This window comes from Polyergus mexicanus, unplaced genomic scaffold (assembly GCF_030449975.1).
Source record: "Polyergus mexicanus isolate NDT 795.1 unplaced genomic scaffold, iyPolMexi1.0 SCAF_15, whole genome shotgun sequence".
Classification (NCBI taxonomy): Eukaryota; Metazoa; Arthropoda; class Insecta; order Hymenoptera; family Formicidae; genus Polyergus; species Polyergus mexicanus.
The window spans coordinates 5,275,129-5,290,934 of NW_027223335.1; the positions used below are offsets into that span (position 1 = coordinate 5,275,129).

Here is a 15,806-nt window from a genome sequence, read left to right on the forward strand (position 1 = left end):
GGACAATATTAATGTAAAAAAAATTATAATAATCAATTTTATTTTGAAAGAAAATCATAAAACAAATCACTATTTTTAGTTTTTATTCTTTGATTATATTGTCAATATCACTTGCATTTTTATTAGACATATTACTCTTTGCAAGCTGTATTATATAGATAATCAGTGTCAAAATAAAATGATGCATTTAAGAATTAAATCGCATACGATTGACATCCGTAATACGTCTGACGAATACGGATTTGTTACACGTTAAATACATATTTATATTATCACTGAATATGTACTTAAGTGGATTTATCAATCGGCCATGATCACATGTGTTTTTTTGAAATACGAGCCATTCACTCTTGGTAACAATTTTTTTAGCACGTCTCGATAATATCGTACACTGACCCAAGCAACGCGGTTTCCTCTGAAGGTTTTTCTAATAATAGCGCATATCAGCGCGCTCAACATTGATTAAAAAAATCACTCGGTATGTGCTAGCCAGGATGTCCCATTAACAAATTAGCCCGACACGCTATATAGATAAAAGTATCGTTACGACTCGTGTCTTATCTGCATTTGTTTGGCCATGAAATACTATACCGAATCTTTTAAAAATAATTATATAACATCAGAACAATTGAAAATTTATTGTTTACAAAATATGTTTACGAAAATATTTAAAGAAGGTTAAGAATGTATTTCTTTAACAGCATGAGATGTTTGTTAAATATAGAAATTATAAATCAAGATTGTAAAAATAAATCAATATGTTTATAAGTTGTTAAAGCAAGAATGTGACTACAATTTCAGCTATTTTGACATCTTTTAAAGCTATTCCAATTCATTCTAATTATAATTGTGATGTAATTGAGATATTAAACAAAAATGTGTACGCGTGTCTCATAAAATATATTATATAAGCTACAATGGCACACACAAAATATGATTTATTTTAAATGAACAAGCATTTATTGTAATTCATGCAGCAAATAAAACATGAGGAGTTAGTAACAGCGAATAATTTCTACCTGTAATTCATTTATTAGACGTATTATGTTTCCTGTAGGGGAAACTATTTTGATAAATTGTATTGCATTAGTTTACACATACAGGATACATTACGTTTATTACGCTCATTTAAGATTTGCGTGCCAGACGGCTTCCTCTTACTTTATGCATGCGTATTAAAGTACAGGAATCAATATCCTTTAGTAGATGTCGGTTGCTATTCACTTATACGTAAATGCGACCAAGATGCGATGGACGCAACTCGATTATTCAATTAAAAATTAAAAATCAAAATAAAATTATACTTATTGGACTGTATTAAAGAATTAATTTTTAAATATATATATATCTATATAATTAAGAAATGTGTGTGTATAAATGACGGATCTGAATTATTGACAAGCTCTGAGAAGTATTTACCTTACATTGATTTTTATATCTTTGCAATAATTGCAATCGAATATATTTGAAAATATGTATGATATTCGCATATTCGACTGTGTCTTTTTACTTCTCGCTATTCGATCGTGATAAGCGTCGCGAGTTTATACCGCGGGCAACGTAATCACTGTTATTTCATCGTGAACAGTAATGCTCCGGCTTAAAGCCGCTCTACTTATACGCATTATCTCTTGGTAAGAGTAATACACAGAGAGCGAGAATAAGAGAGAGAGAGAGAGAGAGAGAGAGAGAGAGAGAGAGCCGGTCCTCGGGCAATCATTGTTTTCAAGCGTCATTATGAAATTGCTTTGGTAAATGAAATGCGTGGTTATGCGCGCATATACACTCAAATTGAGATTTATTGGAAAATCGGAAATACGTTTTCCCGCCTCCCCCCCCCCCCATGCATCTCCTACCTAGTAACGGATCCAGCCGATGTTCCGGTACATCGGGCTGTATCGCCCACGCGGTGCATCGGGTTACACGAAGCGGCTACGTGCATGCAATTACGTCGGTAGATTTAAGGGAGATTCAAGGAATCGTTTTACCGAGGGTCAAAATTACTCCGATTTTCGCCTGCGCGTCTTCTCCTTCATCATTTACCACGTGTCGAAAAAAAAAGGGTGTGCAAATAAAAAAATTTAAAATAAAAAAGATAATATATAATTTATTGAAGTTCAAAAACTGTATGTAATTATATTTCTGTTAAAAATCTTTTTCTTTCCAATTTTTTTTTTTATAGCCTTGCTAGTGCATACACAAATACACAATTTAGAAACTTTTATAATACAATAATACTTCTATATATATTATATACGATGAAATTTTTGTAATAATTTAATTTCGCGTAATTTAATCGTCATATGACAATTACGCTTAGCTTGTCACTCGAATCCGAATGTGATCGATGATTTTATAATCTGTCGCAATAATTTTCCTATGGTACCAGTCATGAAATCATCTTTGTACAATAAATTAACATAATAAATTGCGCTCCCACTATCTACGATGTACCGCAAGATCGAAATCGAGAAAGTGATGAATCGCGACGCGATGAAAAATGGCTCTGGATCACTTTTTATTATCGATGCATCTCTGAACTCGCCGACTCCACGATGGATCGATCAAGCAATGGGTGCCTTCAATTAGTCAGCCAAACTAATTAATTGCCTCGATCGCGATTTACATAATTAGACACGCCGAATGCGCTCTTCGGTTCTCTCAAAAGCGTCGTAATTGCCGCATCGAATGCGCACGCTTATGCAGGTTGCAACGAATGATTACTAAAAGACTTGCTACCTTCCTGCTTCTGGCAGCATGAAACTACCCGATGACTACATCAAAGTGCGCTGATTGAAACGCACGGAACTGTGGTACATCCCGCGCATCTATAATAAGACGATGCGGTTAACTTCAACGAATCGGCAGAGCAATCCTTGCAAGTATACGGTATTTCCTAGACTGCATATATCGCATACTTACGATATAATAACAAAGCTATAAATTTCTGCAAGTTATGGCTATTATATAAACGGAAATATATACGGCATTATTCTTTAATAAACTAAAATTAATAATTTAAAACATAATTAAAAAATACAGTGTTTAAAATTTAAAAGTTGCAAAGTAAGTGTTCTGTTAAATTTTATACATATAAGAAGAGATAGTCTCGAAATTTTATATTAATCTTGATGTTCAAAACAAACTATATAAGTCAGTCTTTAATTATATATATATATATATATATATATATATATATATATATATATATATATATATATATATATGTATATGTATATCTGAAGAAATATTTGAGATTGAAAACACACACGCTCGTACATATATATATTTTACCTTCTCTAAACGTCCATTGAAAAGAAGAAAAGCAAAGCGAAAGTTAAAAACTGTCTCTAAAGCGTAGAGATCTAATTTCCACTCGTCACCTGTCAACTCATCAATTTTCTTGAAATAGGGCTCAGCGTGTCACAAAACGCGAACGTAACATATTTGAGAGCTTTTCTATTGACAACAATTCCTACAACGTGAGCTGCCGGTTTAGAGTCAGATTTCCGCGGCCAAATTTTTCCAACACATCTCTAAGGAACTCGATGATTCGCTGCGACAAAGAACAAGCCCATAGCAAGTTCTTTGCATTTGCATGGTCTAACTTGAAGAAACGTGCTCGGCTGAAGTATACGTGAAACTTTTCGAAATGTATGGTATACTTCCGCATAAAGAGCTTTTCACGTTGACAATGCGACACTGTCGACACAATGAGATCGATACATTGTGTTTAAAACGCCAAGGGGACGGATGTTGCATCATATATAAGTCGTGGCATTAAAATGTTTGTAGGGCTTCGTGAAAAAATGGAACGAGGTGCGAAAGGTTGGTCGATTCACGGCACGGTTAAATTGTATGATATAGGTAGAAGTTGTATATGTAGCCGTTAAATTTCTTTATAAATAATAAAATAATATAAAGCTTCCTTTATAAATAATAAAATAATATAAAGTTACTTTTTTATTTTAACGAAATTAATAAAAACTCATTATTAATAAAAATATTAAAATAAACGAGAAAGAATGATTTACGTTTTTACAGAATAAATTTATATGTAAAAAAATCTGTCTTAAGTTATCTGAAATTTTTCAAAAAAGGGTATTATTATTAAAAAGGATATTATTCCATCGTTAGTGTACGCTATTCGAAACGCTAATGACTGTGGAAAGAAATCTTTAAAAAAGACTTACGTAACATAATTTAATTATAAGATAATTCAAGAGACGTGTAACATTATTTCTCTTTTTTAATTCAACCCTACTTTAATCTTACTTTATGGAAAGCTCTTGATGATGCGAGATGATTTACAATCCGAATCGACTCAGAAAGATATACATCGATCTGTCGATGTATCTTTTATGAAACGAAACTGAGTCAAAGAAAACTGTATAAATATCTTTTATATTCTAGTCACAAACAATAAACAATCCCCCAACCATATTTTTTAGCTGTATGTATGACATTCAATATTCCGATATTATCGTAATTTTGTGTTATCCATAATTTTTTAGAAAAAATATATAAAAAGCAACGAAACATACATCAAGCGCGCACACACATGTACTCATACTCATACTCTAAACATACATACACACACACACACACACACACACAGAAAATTCAGAATAATTCTCAGATTTTTATCATATTCTATTTGCATTAAAAAATTTTACGTTTAATGAGTTTTTTTCACGGATTTTTTAAAATATATATATAAAGAAGAATCTAATATTACATAAATATTAGTACGTTATTTGGCGCTTTAAGATCTTCCAGATTTAGTCGGACCATAAGCAACTATAGTCGTAGCAATATTTTTCAGTACCGCACGTTTTTATCGCTCGGCTGCGAGCACAATGAAATATCGACGACGTAACATAAGCATGCACATAAGTTACTGCGTATGCTTTGGCGGTAATCGCGAGCCCTGCGGTCGTAGGAAGAATTATTTGACAAGTAAATTGTCGCTGAGAGATGCGCGTGTCACGGTCGAGAGCCGCATCATGGCTATTTTGAGATTCGGCCGACGAGAAAAAGGTAATGTTTTATATTCACGATCAGTCTAAATAAAACGTAAAAAATTATTTTCCTATTAAATTTTTAAAATTATATTAAATTGTACAAATTATGCTAAATTGTATTAAAAAATTTGGAATAACAGCAGTATAAAAAAATATATTTTTAATAATATATATAATAATAAGTCTGCTGGCGCTCACGCTCGTGTTAAATCGATGAACGATTGAGTGCGATTCTATGGGATGGGAGCGCCGTTTCGGAACTTTTACAACGGAAAAGGCGCATCAACTGTCAGTTGACAATATACCGGGTACCTGATACGTTTTCTCTCTCCCTCTCTTTTTCCTCGCCATTTAAAATAAAATTAACAAACTCGCGAATTTTATTCAATTTAATACATATACAGTGATAGTAGAATACTTTGATTTTAAATTGTACATTTTTTTACATCAGCGTATAAGGTCTCTACATAAAATTTTTATTTTCCCATTTAATCTCTATATTAATAATTTAAAAAACAAAAGAATTAAAATTGTAATATTTAATATAATATTTATATTATAGTTTTAATACTCTGTAAATTATCATAATTATTATATCTAATAATAGAAAAATGAAAATATCAAGGGATAATATTATTTTTATCTTGTAACATTACATTACAAAATACGTGCCCCCTATTTTTTGTTTTCGGTATTTGTTCTGCATGTAATTTCTCTGATATTTTGATATCATTTCTTGGAGAACAACAAGAAAGTATAGTTTGAATTATGAATTGGTGCGCACACGAAAAAGTTATGAAAATTATTATATTTAACAATTATTATACGCAGATGGAATTAATTAATTAATTTTATGTTATAATACTTCAAAAATATTTCTTTAATTATTGATAATTAATAATCAACTTAGCGAATGTTCTATATAGAGGAAAATTATATTTCATCTGTAACTAATAATTAAATTAAACATTTATAACTGCGCACAATATGTATAGAAATGTTTCGTCTTTTAATTTTGTAAAAAATTAAAATATTCGCCTATTTTTTATTCCAATAAAAAATTAACAAGACATAGCCATGTTTTTTGTTCCATATTAATAATAGCCGCCTTTTTCTTCAATTTTTCCATCTACGTTCGTATAATTAATGAGAGAAATAATTAAAAAAGAAGAAAAATCCTTTTGCTTTAGTACCTTTTGTACAGCACTTTCACAGATTGTTGAAGATGTTCTCAACGTTCTAATAAAAGCGGATATTAATCGAGTCATTGTTAGTGATAATTCAATATTTCGCAATGCAATATTATAAGATAAAAAATGATATTATAATATATGTTTCATGATACATATTTCAATTTTTCTGTTAATCACAATTTTAATAATTAATAGGGTCAAAATTTTATATATCTATAATATATATAAAATATCATTAACAATATATTAAAATTTCAATTGTGTAGATTACGAAATTATTAGTGAATCTATTTAAATAGAAAAATAGGGATTATATAAAAATCTTATATACGCGGATTTAAAAATTGCGTATAATTTAAAGCCAATCTGCTCTAGTACTGTTATGTATTAAATTAAAAAGATCTGCAAGTTTGCTAATTTCATTTTAAATGACATCGATTCCACGATTCACCGTACTTAATCGATGTGATAATAAGATGTATGCGATAATATATATTCGGTGATACATGTGCGCGTTCGAAGAACGACCGAGTGCACGTTCCACGTGATATAGCAAATAGGTCACAGCCCTATCACGGATGTTTAATTAAAAAATTTATCCACTCACGGGATATAAGTTCATTCTAACAATATCTAAGTGCGCCCTTTGAATGGCAAGCACATACACTATTATCCTGTGTAACCAAATCTCAATGGTATCGCATTAACTTGCTTATTAAATTGATTATAAATAAGAGAGATAGTATCATTACATTATCCTCGATATAATCATACGACGTATTTTCGTACTAACATAATGATATCGAGATTAAAAACAATATATATTTAAGTAAAAGGGATATTTGTCGTTAAATAGATGAAAAATTATACTAGATAATAAGTTACAAGATGAAAAATTATCAATATTCTAAAGTATTTATATAAAAATTAGAATTGTATGTGTGATATTTGTTCTTTGTAAGTTTTTTAAAGACATTTTAGATAAACTTAAAAAATATATAAAAAAATACCTGTTAATTTATGCTAGTATCAATATAATTTTTCTATATTATTATTCTCCTTAGCATTATTTGTGCATCAAATGCATTAAAATCACGTCGGAACAAAGGACCCATGTGGTCTCAAGATCAGACAACCATTACAGGATGGTGATGTCATGAATGTTCGTACATTTGACGAATGTGTATGCGTTTGTCTGTTCCACGCGACATGTTAAAGGGGTCACAGCAGTTCGATTACTATTGACATAGAGGCAAGATCCATAGAATAGATTGGCACCATAGGATGCATTAGATGAAAGAAAAAATCTCCCCAAGCAGAGGATACACACGACAAAAAGAAATTGAAAGAGACACTTTATACATGATTGAGACTCATTGTTGTTAGTTTAGTCGCGCATTTTTACTTGTGCGCTAAAAGTATTTTCAAAATATCCTAATATAAAAGATGAAAAAACAAATGAACTGATGAAACATGAAGATGAAAAGACATAAAGAAATTTTTAATATTTTTTTATGAATGCTTTTTACTTGTTATTTGATATTATTACATAATATTGCATACAAGATATTAATGCATATGAGCGATAGAAGAAATTTTATATGCTGCTATGTGTGTATGTTTTAATTAAAAACTCGAATATTTTAAATGATAAAAATCAACTTTAATTTCTAGAATGTAATTTGTATATATAAAACTAATCTCAAAAATAAATTTTTCTTAGTTACATACAATACTTTGATAAAAATTTATAATGAAATAAAAATTTAATTACATAGAAGAAATTACTTTTTCACAAATATATATTCCAAAACATTGTTGTTCTAAACAAGATAGTCATAAAGATTTACTCAACTGACTTAAGGTTAATGAATCTTTATTAATCTCAAGGAAAAAAAAAAGCAAAAAAACAAGCAAAAAATATTTAAAAGAGATTCTTTAAATCTCTTTTAGCTGTTATTTTCAATTTTTATATTTGAGATATTTTAAAAATGCTGTCTAATGCTCACGTAGAGATGCCATAATTAAATCAATAATAAATTTCAACCAATAATTAAAACCACTCTCCCAGTTTCTCCATATCCTTAGCTCTGAGGAATTCTTTCTCAGTGAACCGATTACTTAATCAATTGATAAAAAGATAATCGGAAATGTATACTTCAATTATATATATTGTATTATAAAATTATCAATTTATTTCTTCGTGATTTAATAAAATTTTAAACAAAATTTTAAATAGATTTACCTTTTCGAATTTGTTTAAGCCATCGGTGTTTTATGTTTCTAGTTTTAACATGACACACAATTTTCTAAATATGTATTGTATTACATACCTATTTATCATGCAGCAATGTTTCTCGTTTGCTTTTCTGCTCGGAAATTTGTCGAATGCATACCTTTTAGAATTATATGCTCTGTTGTCGATTGGCCGAGGTCATCGTTGCCGTGTCGCATTCTCAAGGGTTGTATTCTTAAATACTGCCTTTGGCAGCCTCTAGAGTATTGTAAACCCAAGAATAGGTTAATCAGTGAACACGGTCTTCACTGATAAACCGATTGAAGCCAGCCGGACAGGCAACCACAAATTCTTTTGATGATCCATAAATATTTGATGTATCTGAAACGACAATGCCAATATATAAATTCAAATATAATGATTTATTCGAAAGATATCTAATAATTTCTTTACACTTATGATTAAAAAAAGGTACGACCGCCATTGAGATATTTTACTTTACTTTAGCGTTCTAAAGTTTGCCTTTTAAAGTAGCTCTAATTTTATATTCTAGGTTGTCTTATTACAATATAATTATTATTAAACTCTAATACAAATTTCTATATATTCAGTTTTGAGAAAGTAATGAAACGAACGTTATAATTTAATACATACTTTTATGCTGCAAAATGTTTCAGTTTATTAAACGGTTAATTGAAATATCTCGACTGATAATTTGAACCGCGCATTTACATCCTGTTGCTATAGTAACTACGTAACAACGGGTTTTTCAATCTTCGGAAATGTTCGGCAATTTTCGACAGACGCATTTGATCACGTGATCATTGCGTAATTGCGCTTATATTTATATGTGATATATACATATAGAATGTGTAGAATTAACCTCGAATTTCACATTTGAAATTGTTCGAGATACATCGAGTAACGATTTTCACAATAAATTGTGATTCTTTGAACGTTTACGATACAAAAACATGATCGGCAAATTAATCTCCGGCATATATCGATCTTTGCCGTATGTAACATTTTATTTCTAGTTATGTTATAATATAGGTTATATCATTTAATCTCATATATATTAATATAGCATAGATATAATGGTAGATTCTCGAGTAACAAAATATAATAAAATAATACATTAACGATAAATGTTATTAACATATTTTCAGACACGTGGGAGCTTCAAGTCAGCTTTCTTCAGCAGTGAGTGTGACACCTGTGCTATGGAATTCATGGAGTTTAACATTTGTTAGAAACAAAATAAGATATCACTTTCCCCATCCCAATGAACGTATGCGCATAAAAAAACATGGCTGGTTTGCAAGAATGGCGACACCATCTGGTAGAAAAATTCTTCAAAGAAGAATTTTAAAAGGCAGACATGTTTTAAGTCATTAATCGTTATAGTCATCCAATTATCTGAATGTATGAGAATATACATAAAGAAATAAATACCTTCTTATCAATTCAAATTATAATTCTTTTTATTATGATACTTGACGAAATTCATTAACATTATATATCAGTTTCATATATTACGCAGAAGCTATTTTTACCTCATCTTCTATATCGTCGTTGTTTAATTCGGGTATGTGCTTGAACATAAGTCGTTTGCAAGTCCAATCAAAAGGATGTATCAAAGGTGCTTCTAGTACTATATCCTTTTTCTGTTTGCCAAAAGAGGTCAAATATATATTTCTCAAATGGATATGAGTTGGAATAATTTCTTGCTGACTTTGCTTTATATCCAGCATCTGCAGCAGTTGTTGATTTATTTTTGGCATATTCCAACAAGATTCAGCAAATGGATTGACTTTTACCCATGTACCCATGATTTCTTGAACTCGCGATCCATGATAATTATCTCCAAGAATCGGACTATATAGCATAGTAGAAGCAAATAATCTAAGAGAATGCCATCTTTTTACAGATGCTTCCATTTCTATTAGGGAACTCAAATCGTGTGTCGAATTGGATATAATTTTATAATTTATATTTAATAATTTGACTTCATTCCTTTTTACTGCATTATTAGACCAGTTTGTTAAGATAACAGGCTGAAATTCACGAATAATTATTAATTTAATAGGCATTAATTAATTTATATATAATTAGAATGTGTGCACAGAGATAAGTATACCTTTTTGGCTCCTAATGAAGATTTTTGTAAGATCATTCCCAAATGATATTTTCCTTTGATATCGTTTGGTACTCTGGTTGTGATTGCCCAATATTTTTTATATTTGCCCATTTGAAATCGTCTTCTTGCCTTCTCTATATGCTGGCATGCATCGTCATTTATTCCAAAAACGTAGAGACCAGTCATATATCTATAAATAAACAACAATTTGTAATAAAAGTTATAAATATATTCTTAAAAAAAAAAAAAGAAAAACTAAGTATTTGTGCACTTTTCCGATCCCATGCATGGTATCAAAGTTGGTACATCTAATTCCCTTGCAAGATATGGCAAAACATCATGTACAGAATAATTAACTGCATCCACAATTTTGTGACAGTTTTTTATAGATAAGTTGCCATTTTTGTTCTTATTATGTATAGATATGCCATATGGTTTGTTTATTGCAACTATGCCATCTAAAAAAAATGTAGATTAATACAAAAATATACGATGTAATATATTAACATATCATTTTTACTGTAATAAAAACCACTAATTTATAAAACAAATATTTATCACATGTAAAAATTAATACAGCATTAAATACCATTGTTTGTTGTAATTTTTCATAATATTAAATAAAATTGGATTGTTATGTATTATATATTAACAAATTGAGTTTATTTTTTTACAAAAAATTTAAAAACTAGCGCATTTGAAACTATATATAAATAAAAAAATAGGATATCACAGAGAAACAAAAATGACAAAATTTAATCCTAAAAGATGAAAAATTTCTAGTTACATATCTTATTGAGAAATATTATATTTAATCAGCTCTAAACATAGAATGATAATCTACCTGTATTGTAAATAATATTTTTCAACAAGCTATTTGCAAATTCATTCTCCGACTTCCATGGATGGATTTGGCCATACGGATGGACCACCTTTTTCTTTTGTGTATATACATCTTCCACAGTGCAGTATTTTCTGTAACACGTGCAAAATGCTGTCGCGAATTCACTGTTTCGCGTAGTTCTAAATAGCGTCATTGCAATCATCATTTTTTTAAACAAAGAGTAAGATTACTCTTGTTTTCTCTTGCACAAATATGTCTATATTAGGAGGCAATATCTCACGTTCCCTAATTTGAGGTTAAATCGATAAATGAGAAATCCTAATGACTGTTCGTGATGATTGAAAAGATTAAGCAACATGTATCGAATTTAATTATCTAAGAGCGAATGATATTTTCTTTATTGTCTGTTTTATTTAATAAATTAAATAACAGCAATTTATATTAAAACACATACAAGGGTTGCGCATAATAGTGACAACTAAGAATCAAAAATTTGTCCTAAATCTTGTTCCTCTATCTAGCATCTAGCAGACTGTAGCCTAGGCTGCGGTCGAAAAGACGCTAGAGATGCTTCGAAGCATTTCTGCATTAACCAATCAGAATAAAGAAATCTTTACTCTTTGTATCCTGATTGGTCAATCAAACGCTTCGAAGCATTTCTAGCGTCTTCGCGACCGCAGCCATAGTGTAATACGGCCTTTAAGTCACTTTCATTGCGGTCTTGGTCGAGTACGCGGACGTACAGAGTTCATGTAACTCGTGTATCCTTTGGACCTTATTTTTGAATTCTATTCTCCTCTTCTAAAAAGAGGAATTCCTTTTGTAGCATTCTATTAGTAATTCTCATCTAAATAAAATTTCTGATATAAATAGATAAATAGATTTGATTAAATTATGAGTAAACGAGAATTAAAAGCAAAAGGATTTAAGCGCGCTGAAAGCAATTTGCTGAATAAATTCAGTACTACATTTTTGAAGAATTATCCACATCATGTAATGCCCGGTTATAACTTAAATAAGTCATCATGTATCGAGGAATGGGATGAGGAAAGTGCAATGGGGCTCTTTCAAGAATTTCCATATAATTGTGATTTACCAAAGCCGTTATTACCACCAGCGAGATTATCAAGAACAGGTAATAATAATACTGACATGTATGAATTTTCAATTTGTAAAATATTCTTGAAATATAATCTTTTTGTAATTTTAGTCTATTTTTTTCAGAGATATTTTATAAATATTTTTTCAAAATTATTATTTTTACTTTATAATTATTTATTGCCTTTGTGTAATATATCCTTCTCTTTATTCTTTATGATACTTTAATTTATTTTTTTTTAATTTTATTAAATATGTGTTTTAGGTATAATATATAAATGTATTTTATCTTTTTAAATTTTTACAGTGCTTAGTGAGGAAGATCCAGCTTTACAATTACTTACTCTAAAAAATCACTTAAAAGATGATATGAACAGAATAATGAATTACCATGAAAGGCATAAGAAAGGTACATATACAAAAAAATTTTGATAATAATTTGTATATTTGCGATATTAATTTAAAATAAATAAAATTTGTTTTTAATAGAGTTTGATATAGTACATAAAAAGAAAATAAAATGGAACAGAGGAAGTAATGGGTATAATGCACAAATACCCAGATATGTTGCAGATGTAGCAGAATTGCTTGACATGGATCCTGATCCTTATTTTGAAGGGGTATATTTAACAAATTATATCTTTTAAAAATCTTTATTTGACGAAATGAGTGTAACGCCTAGGAAAATAATTTGTTGTTCGATAAATAACGATTGAATTATTAAATAAGAGATGAACTTGAAATAATATTTAATAAAACTTAAATTTATTAACATTATTATTAATAAAATATTATTTTAGACTTATAACTGGTATTATACTGGTGGATCGTTAAATTATGTTGAGTTAAATGGTTTGGATGTTTTACTACTTCCATTTATGGGAGATTTAGGTAATATTTTAGATATAAAACATTTATATAATGTATATATAATATTTTATATAAATATGTTTTAATCTCTCTTGCACATTGAAATATTTTCAGTTGCTGCAAATATTATACCCATGAAAGATTCCATATGGAAGCCATTACTGCAAAATTCAGCTAAATGTAAATTACATGGATTATTATATGAAATTAGGCAAAGTGAGAATGATAATACATGTATGTTGATAATTATATAGCTAAATAATATAAAATAATTTTATATATTATATATATAATAATTATATATATTATTTTATTTTATATATATATATATATATATATATATATATATATATATATATAAAATATATATTTTATATATATAAATGTTCATTTTTATATTGGCATAATAATCTATATTTTAGGTAGAATTCTGGGAAGGCATAAAAATCAGTGCACTATTTATATGCTTACAAATTCTGACAATCATTTGTTGCTTAATGAAATTCATAGACAAGCATCAAAGGTACCATATGTCAGTGCTGATTTGAGTTTAACTGATGTCAATTATCATTGTACACTAAATACAGAAAGAATATTATCTTTATGGGATATAAATAATATGTGAGTTTTTTTTTTTTTTTTTTTTTTTTTTTTTTTTTTTTTTTTTTTTTTTTAAGAATCTATTATGCGTTCACAATCAATATTTTGTTTTTTGCAGGCATTCTATTAACAGTGGTCCTATATTAGAAAATAATACAACTTACGATGCTTGGGGATGTATAAGATTTCAGCAAATGGATCCAAACGTTTTGATTTACATGGATAGATGTTGCTTACATTATTTTGATATCAGAGTAAGAAATAGAAAAATTTCAAAATTAACTATTTATCATTTATAACTACAAATATCAGAAGTTATTATTTATCAGCATTATTTATCTAATAATAAAAATGTATTTGTATTTCTTAATATTTATATATATATTAAGGGTGATTATAATCTTACTGCATTTCCTCATAGACTGCTTTTGATCGATCATGTCTTACATTGTGTCCAAAGTTTAATTTGGAAAACTGCGAAAACCTCTCGGTCGAGGCACCGAGTAAACATAATTGTTGTCGATATTTAGGCAGTTATCATTCTCTTCTACTATGTGATAATCGTTCTCCAAAGCACTGTGTACGACAAAAATGGACTCATCAGTTGAAGGATACTCCACTATTGGCAGCTGTAACTAACAAGTAAATAATATCTTAAATAAAAATCTCTTAAAATAATTAATTGCTATATTACATAATATCAATCATATTGCTCATTAATTGCAGCAATGAAAAGGAAATCATTATCTTATCAACTCAAAGAGTCGGCGAAAACACAATAATTTTGAATACTTGGATTGGCGAGGAGGAGTCTCATTCTTTCAATTTGCCTTTTACACCTCCTTGCATTGTGGAAACGTTAAATGAATCTCAAATTCAAGGAATGTGCTTGAATCCATATTTACGAAGTAGATTTAAACTGTGTAATACTGGTAGCACATTAATCACAAGTACAAAAAAAGGAGAAGTGTTCTATTTTAATCAAAACTCGATTGGTACAATTAATATATTTTCTTAATATCTTAAAACGTTGCTGATGCCTAAACGTTAATATATTTTTCCATTATTATTAGGCGACATATTTTATCAATGTATAACACATGAAAACACATTGGATAAATATTCTCCCATAAATGGCAAATCTTGTTATGTATTAAATATGTGGGAAAAAGCTTTATCAGCTCAAGCTGAGCCGTTAGTACCTCTGACATTTTCTAACAAATGTAACATGGGACATATATATGAAAGTAAGAAAATATATATTTAAGTATATTCTTCCAATCGTTCCATATAATGTAAATTATAAAAATATTTTTATAGATTTCACGAATAAAAAGCTTAGTTTAAAATCCTACAAAAAGGATGCAGACGACTTTTTTGAACCATCCTGGAAGCAATCGTTGGCTACATTAGGATCGTACATTGATTTATTAGCACCAGAACTTCTTGCAGTTTGGGAAATACGTGAAGAAGTACCAGTACCTAAAACTGCAGGATACCATCAGAAAGTTTGGAACTGGTTGGAATCGTCGACTTCGAATTATCCTATGACTCAATCACAGAATGATTCTGAATACATATCTACATTTAACACTCAAGAATTAATTAGCATTTCTCAAGAACAAGATGTATATATTGAAGATGACAATATGTTGCAATAAAAACTGTCAATGAAACTAAAATTTTAAAAATTAGTAAATAAAGGTACATTTATATAATTTATCTAATTACAGATTAAAAGAGAGAATGTCATGTGCTCATGTACAAAGTACTATTTGATTATTTAAAGTTTATATCTTTT

General features: G+C 29.1%; 4 protein-coding genes across 5 annotated transcripts in view; 2 read left to right on the top strand and 2 right to left on the bottom strand.

Moving 5' to 3' along the window:
• LOC138939885 (thrombospondin type-1 domain-containing protein 4) overlaps positions 1 to 8,787 on the bottom strand; it is a 71,460-nt gene extending 62,673 nt beyond the window's left edge. The window contains exon 1 of one of the 2 annotated variants that reach the window (XM_070308171.1): positions 8,614 to 8,787. In XM_070308171.1, the coding sequence (XP_070164272.1) occupies positions 8,614 to 8,671 (58 nt within the window). In that variant the 5' untranslated portion in view covers positions 8,672 to 8,787. Of the gene's footprint in view, positions 1 to 8,550 lie in introns of both variants that reach the window. The other variant, XM_070308174.1, reaches the window with a different exon arrangement.
• A 528-nt stretch (positions 8,788 to 9,315) lies between these two features.
• On the top strand, positions 9,316 to 9,923 carry Mrpl34 (mitochondrial ribosomal protein L34). Its single transcript, XM_070307835.1, has 2 exons — positions 9,316 to 9,468; positions 9,623 to 9,923. Exons 1-2 carry the CDS (start codon positions 9,428 to 9,430, stop codon positions 9,849 to 9,851), a joined length of 270 nt encoding a protein of 89 aa, XP_070163936.1. The 5' UTR covers positions 9,316 to 9,427; the 3' UTR covers positions 9,852 to 9,923.
• Positions 9,531 to 11,881, bottom strand: LOC138939734 (pseudouridylate synthase RPUSD4, mitochondrial). Its single transcript, XM_070307834.1, has 4 exons — positions 11,438 to 11,881; positions 10,865 to 11,051; positions 10,594 to 10,783; positions 9,531 to 10,510 (listed from the first exon to the last, which is right to left on the bottom strand). The coding sequence occupies exons 1-4, from the start codon at positions 11,640 to 11,642 to the stop codon at positions 9,989 to 9,991; spliced, it is 1,104 nt and encodes a 367-aa protein (XP_070163935.1). The 5' UTR covers positions 11,643 to 11,881; the 3' UTR covers positions 9,531 to 9,988.
• Positions 11,882 to 12,128: 247 nt separating this feature from the next.
• On the top strand, positions 12,129 to 15,757 carry Taf1c-like (TATA box-binding protein-associated factor RNA polymerase I subunit C-like). Its single transcript, XM_070308008.1, has 11 exons — positions 12,129 to 12,572; positions 12,843 to 12,944; positions 13,025 to 13,155; positions 13,336 to 13,426; positions 13,520 to 13,639; positions 13,828 to 14,026; positions 14,124 to 14,259; positions 14,427 to 14,647; positions 14,732 to 15,000; positions 15,079 to 15,252; positions 15,326 to 15,757. The coding sequence occupies exons 1-11, from the start codon at positions 12,332 to 12,334 to the stop codon at positions 15,664 to 15,666; spliced, it is 2,025 nt and encodes a 674-aa protein (XP_070164109.1). The 5' UTR covers positions 12,129 to 12,331; the 3' UTR covers positions 15,667 to 15,757.
• The last annotated feature ends 49 nt before the right edge of the window (positions 15,758 to 15,806 follow it).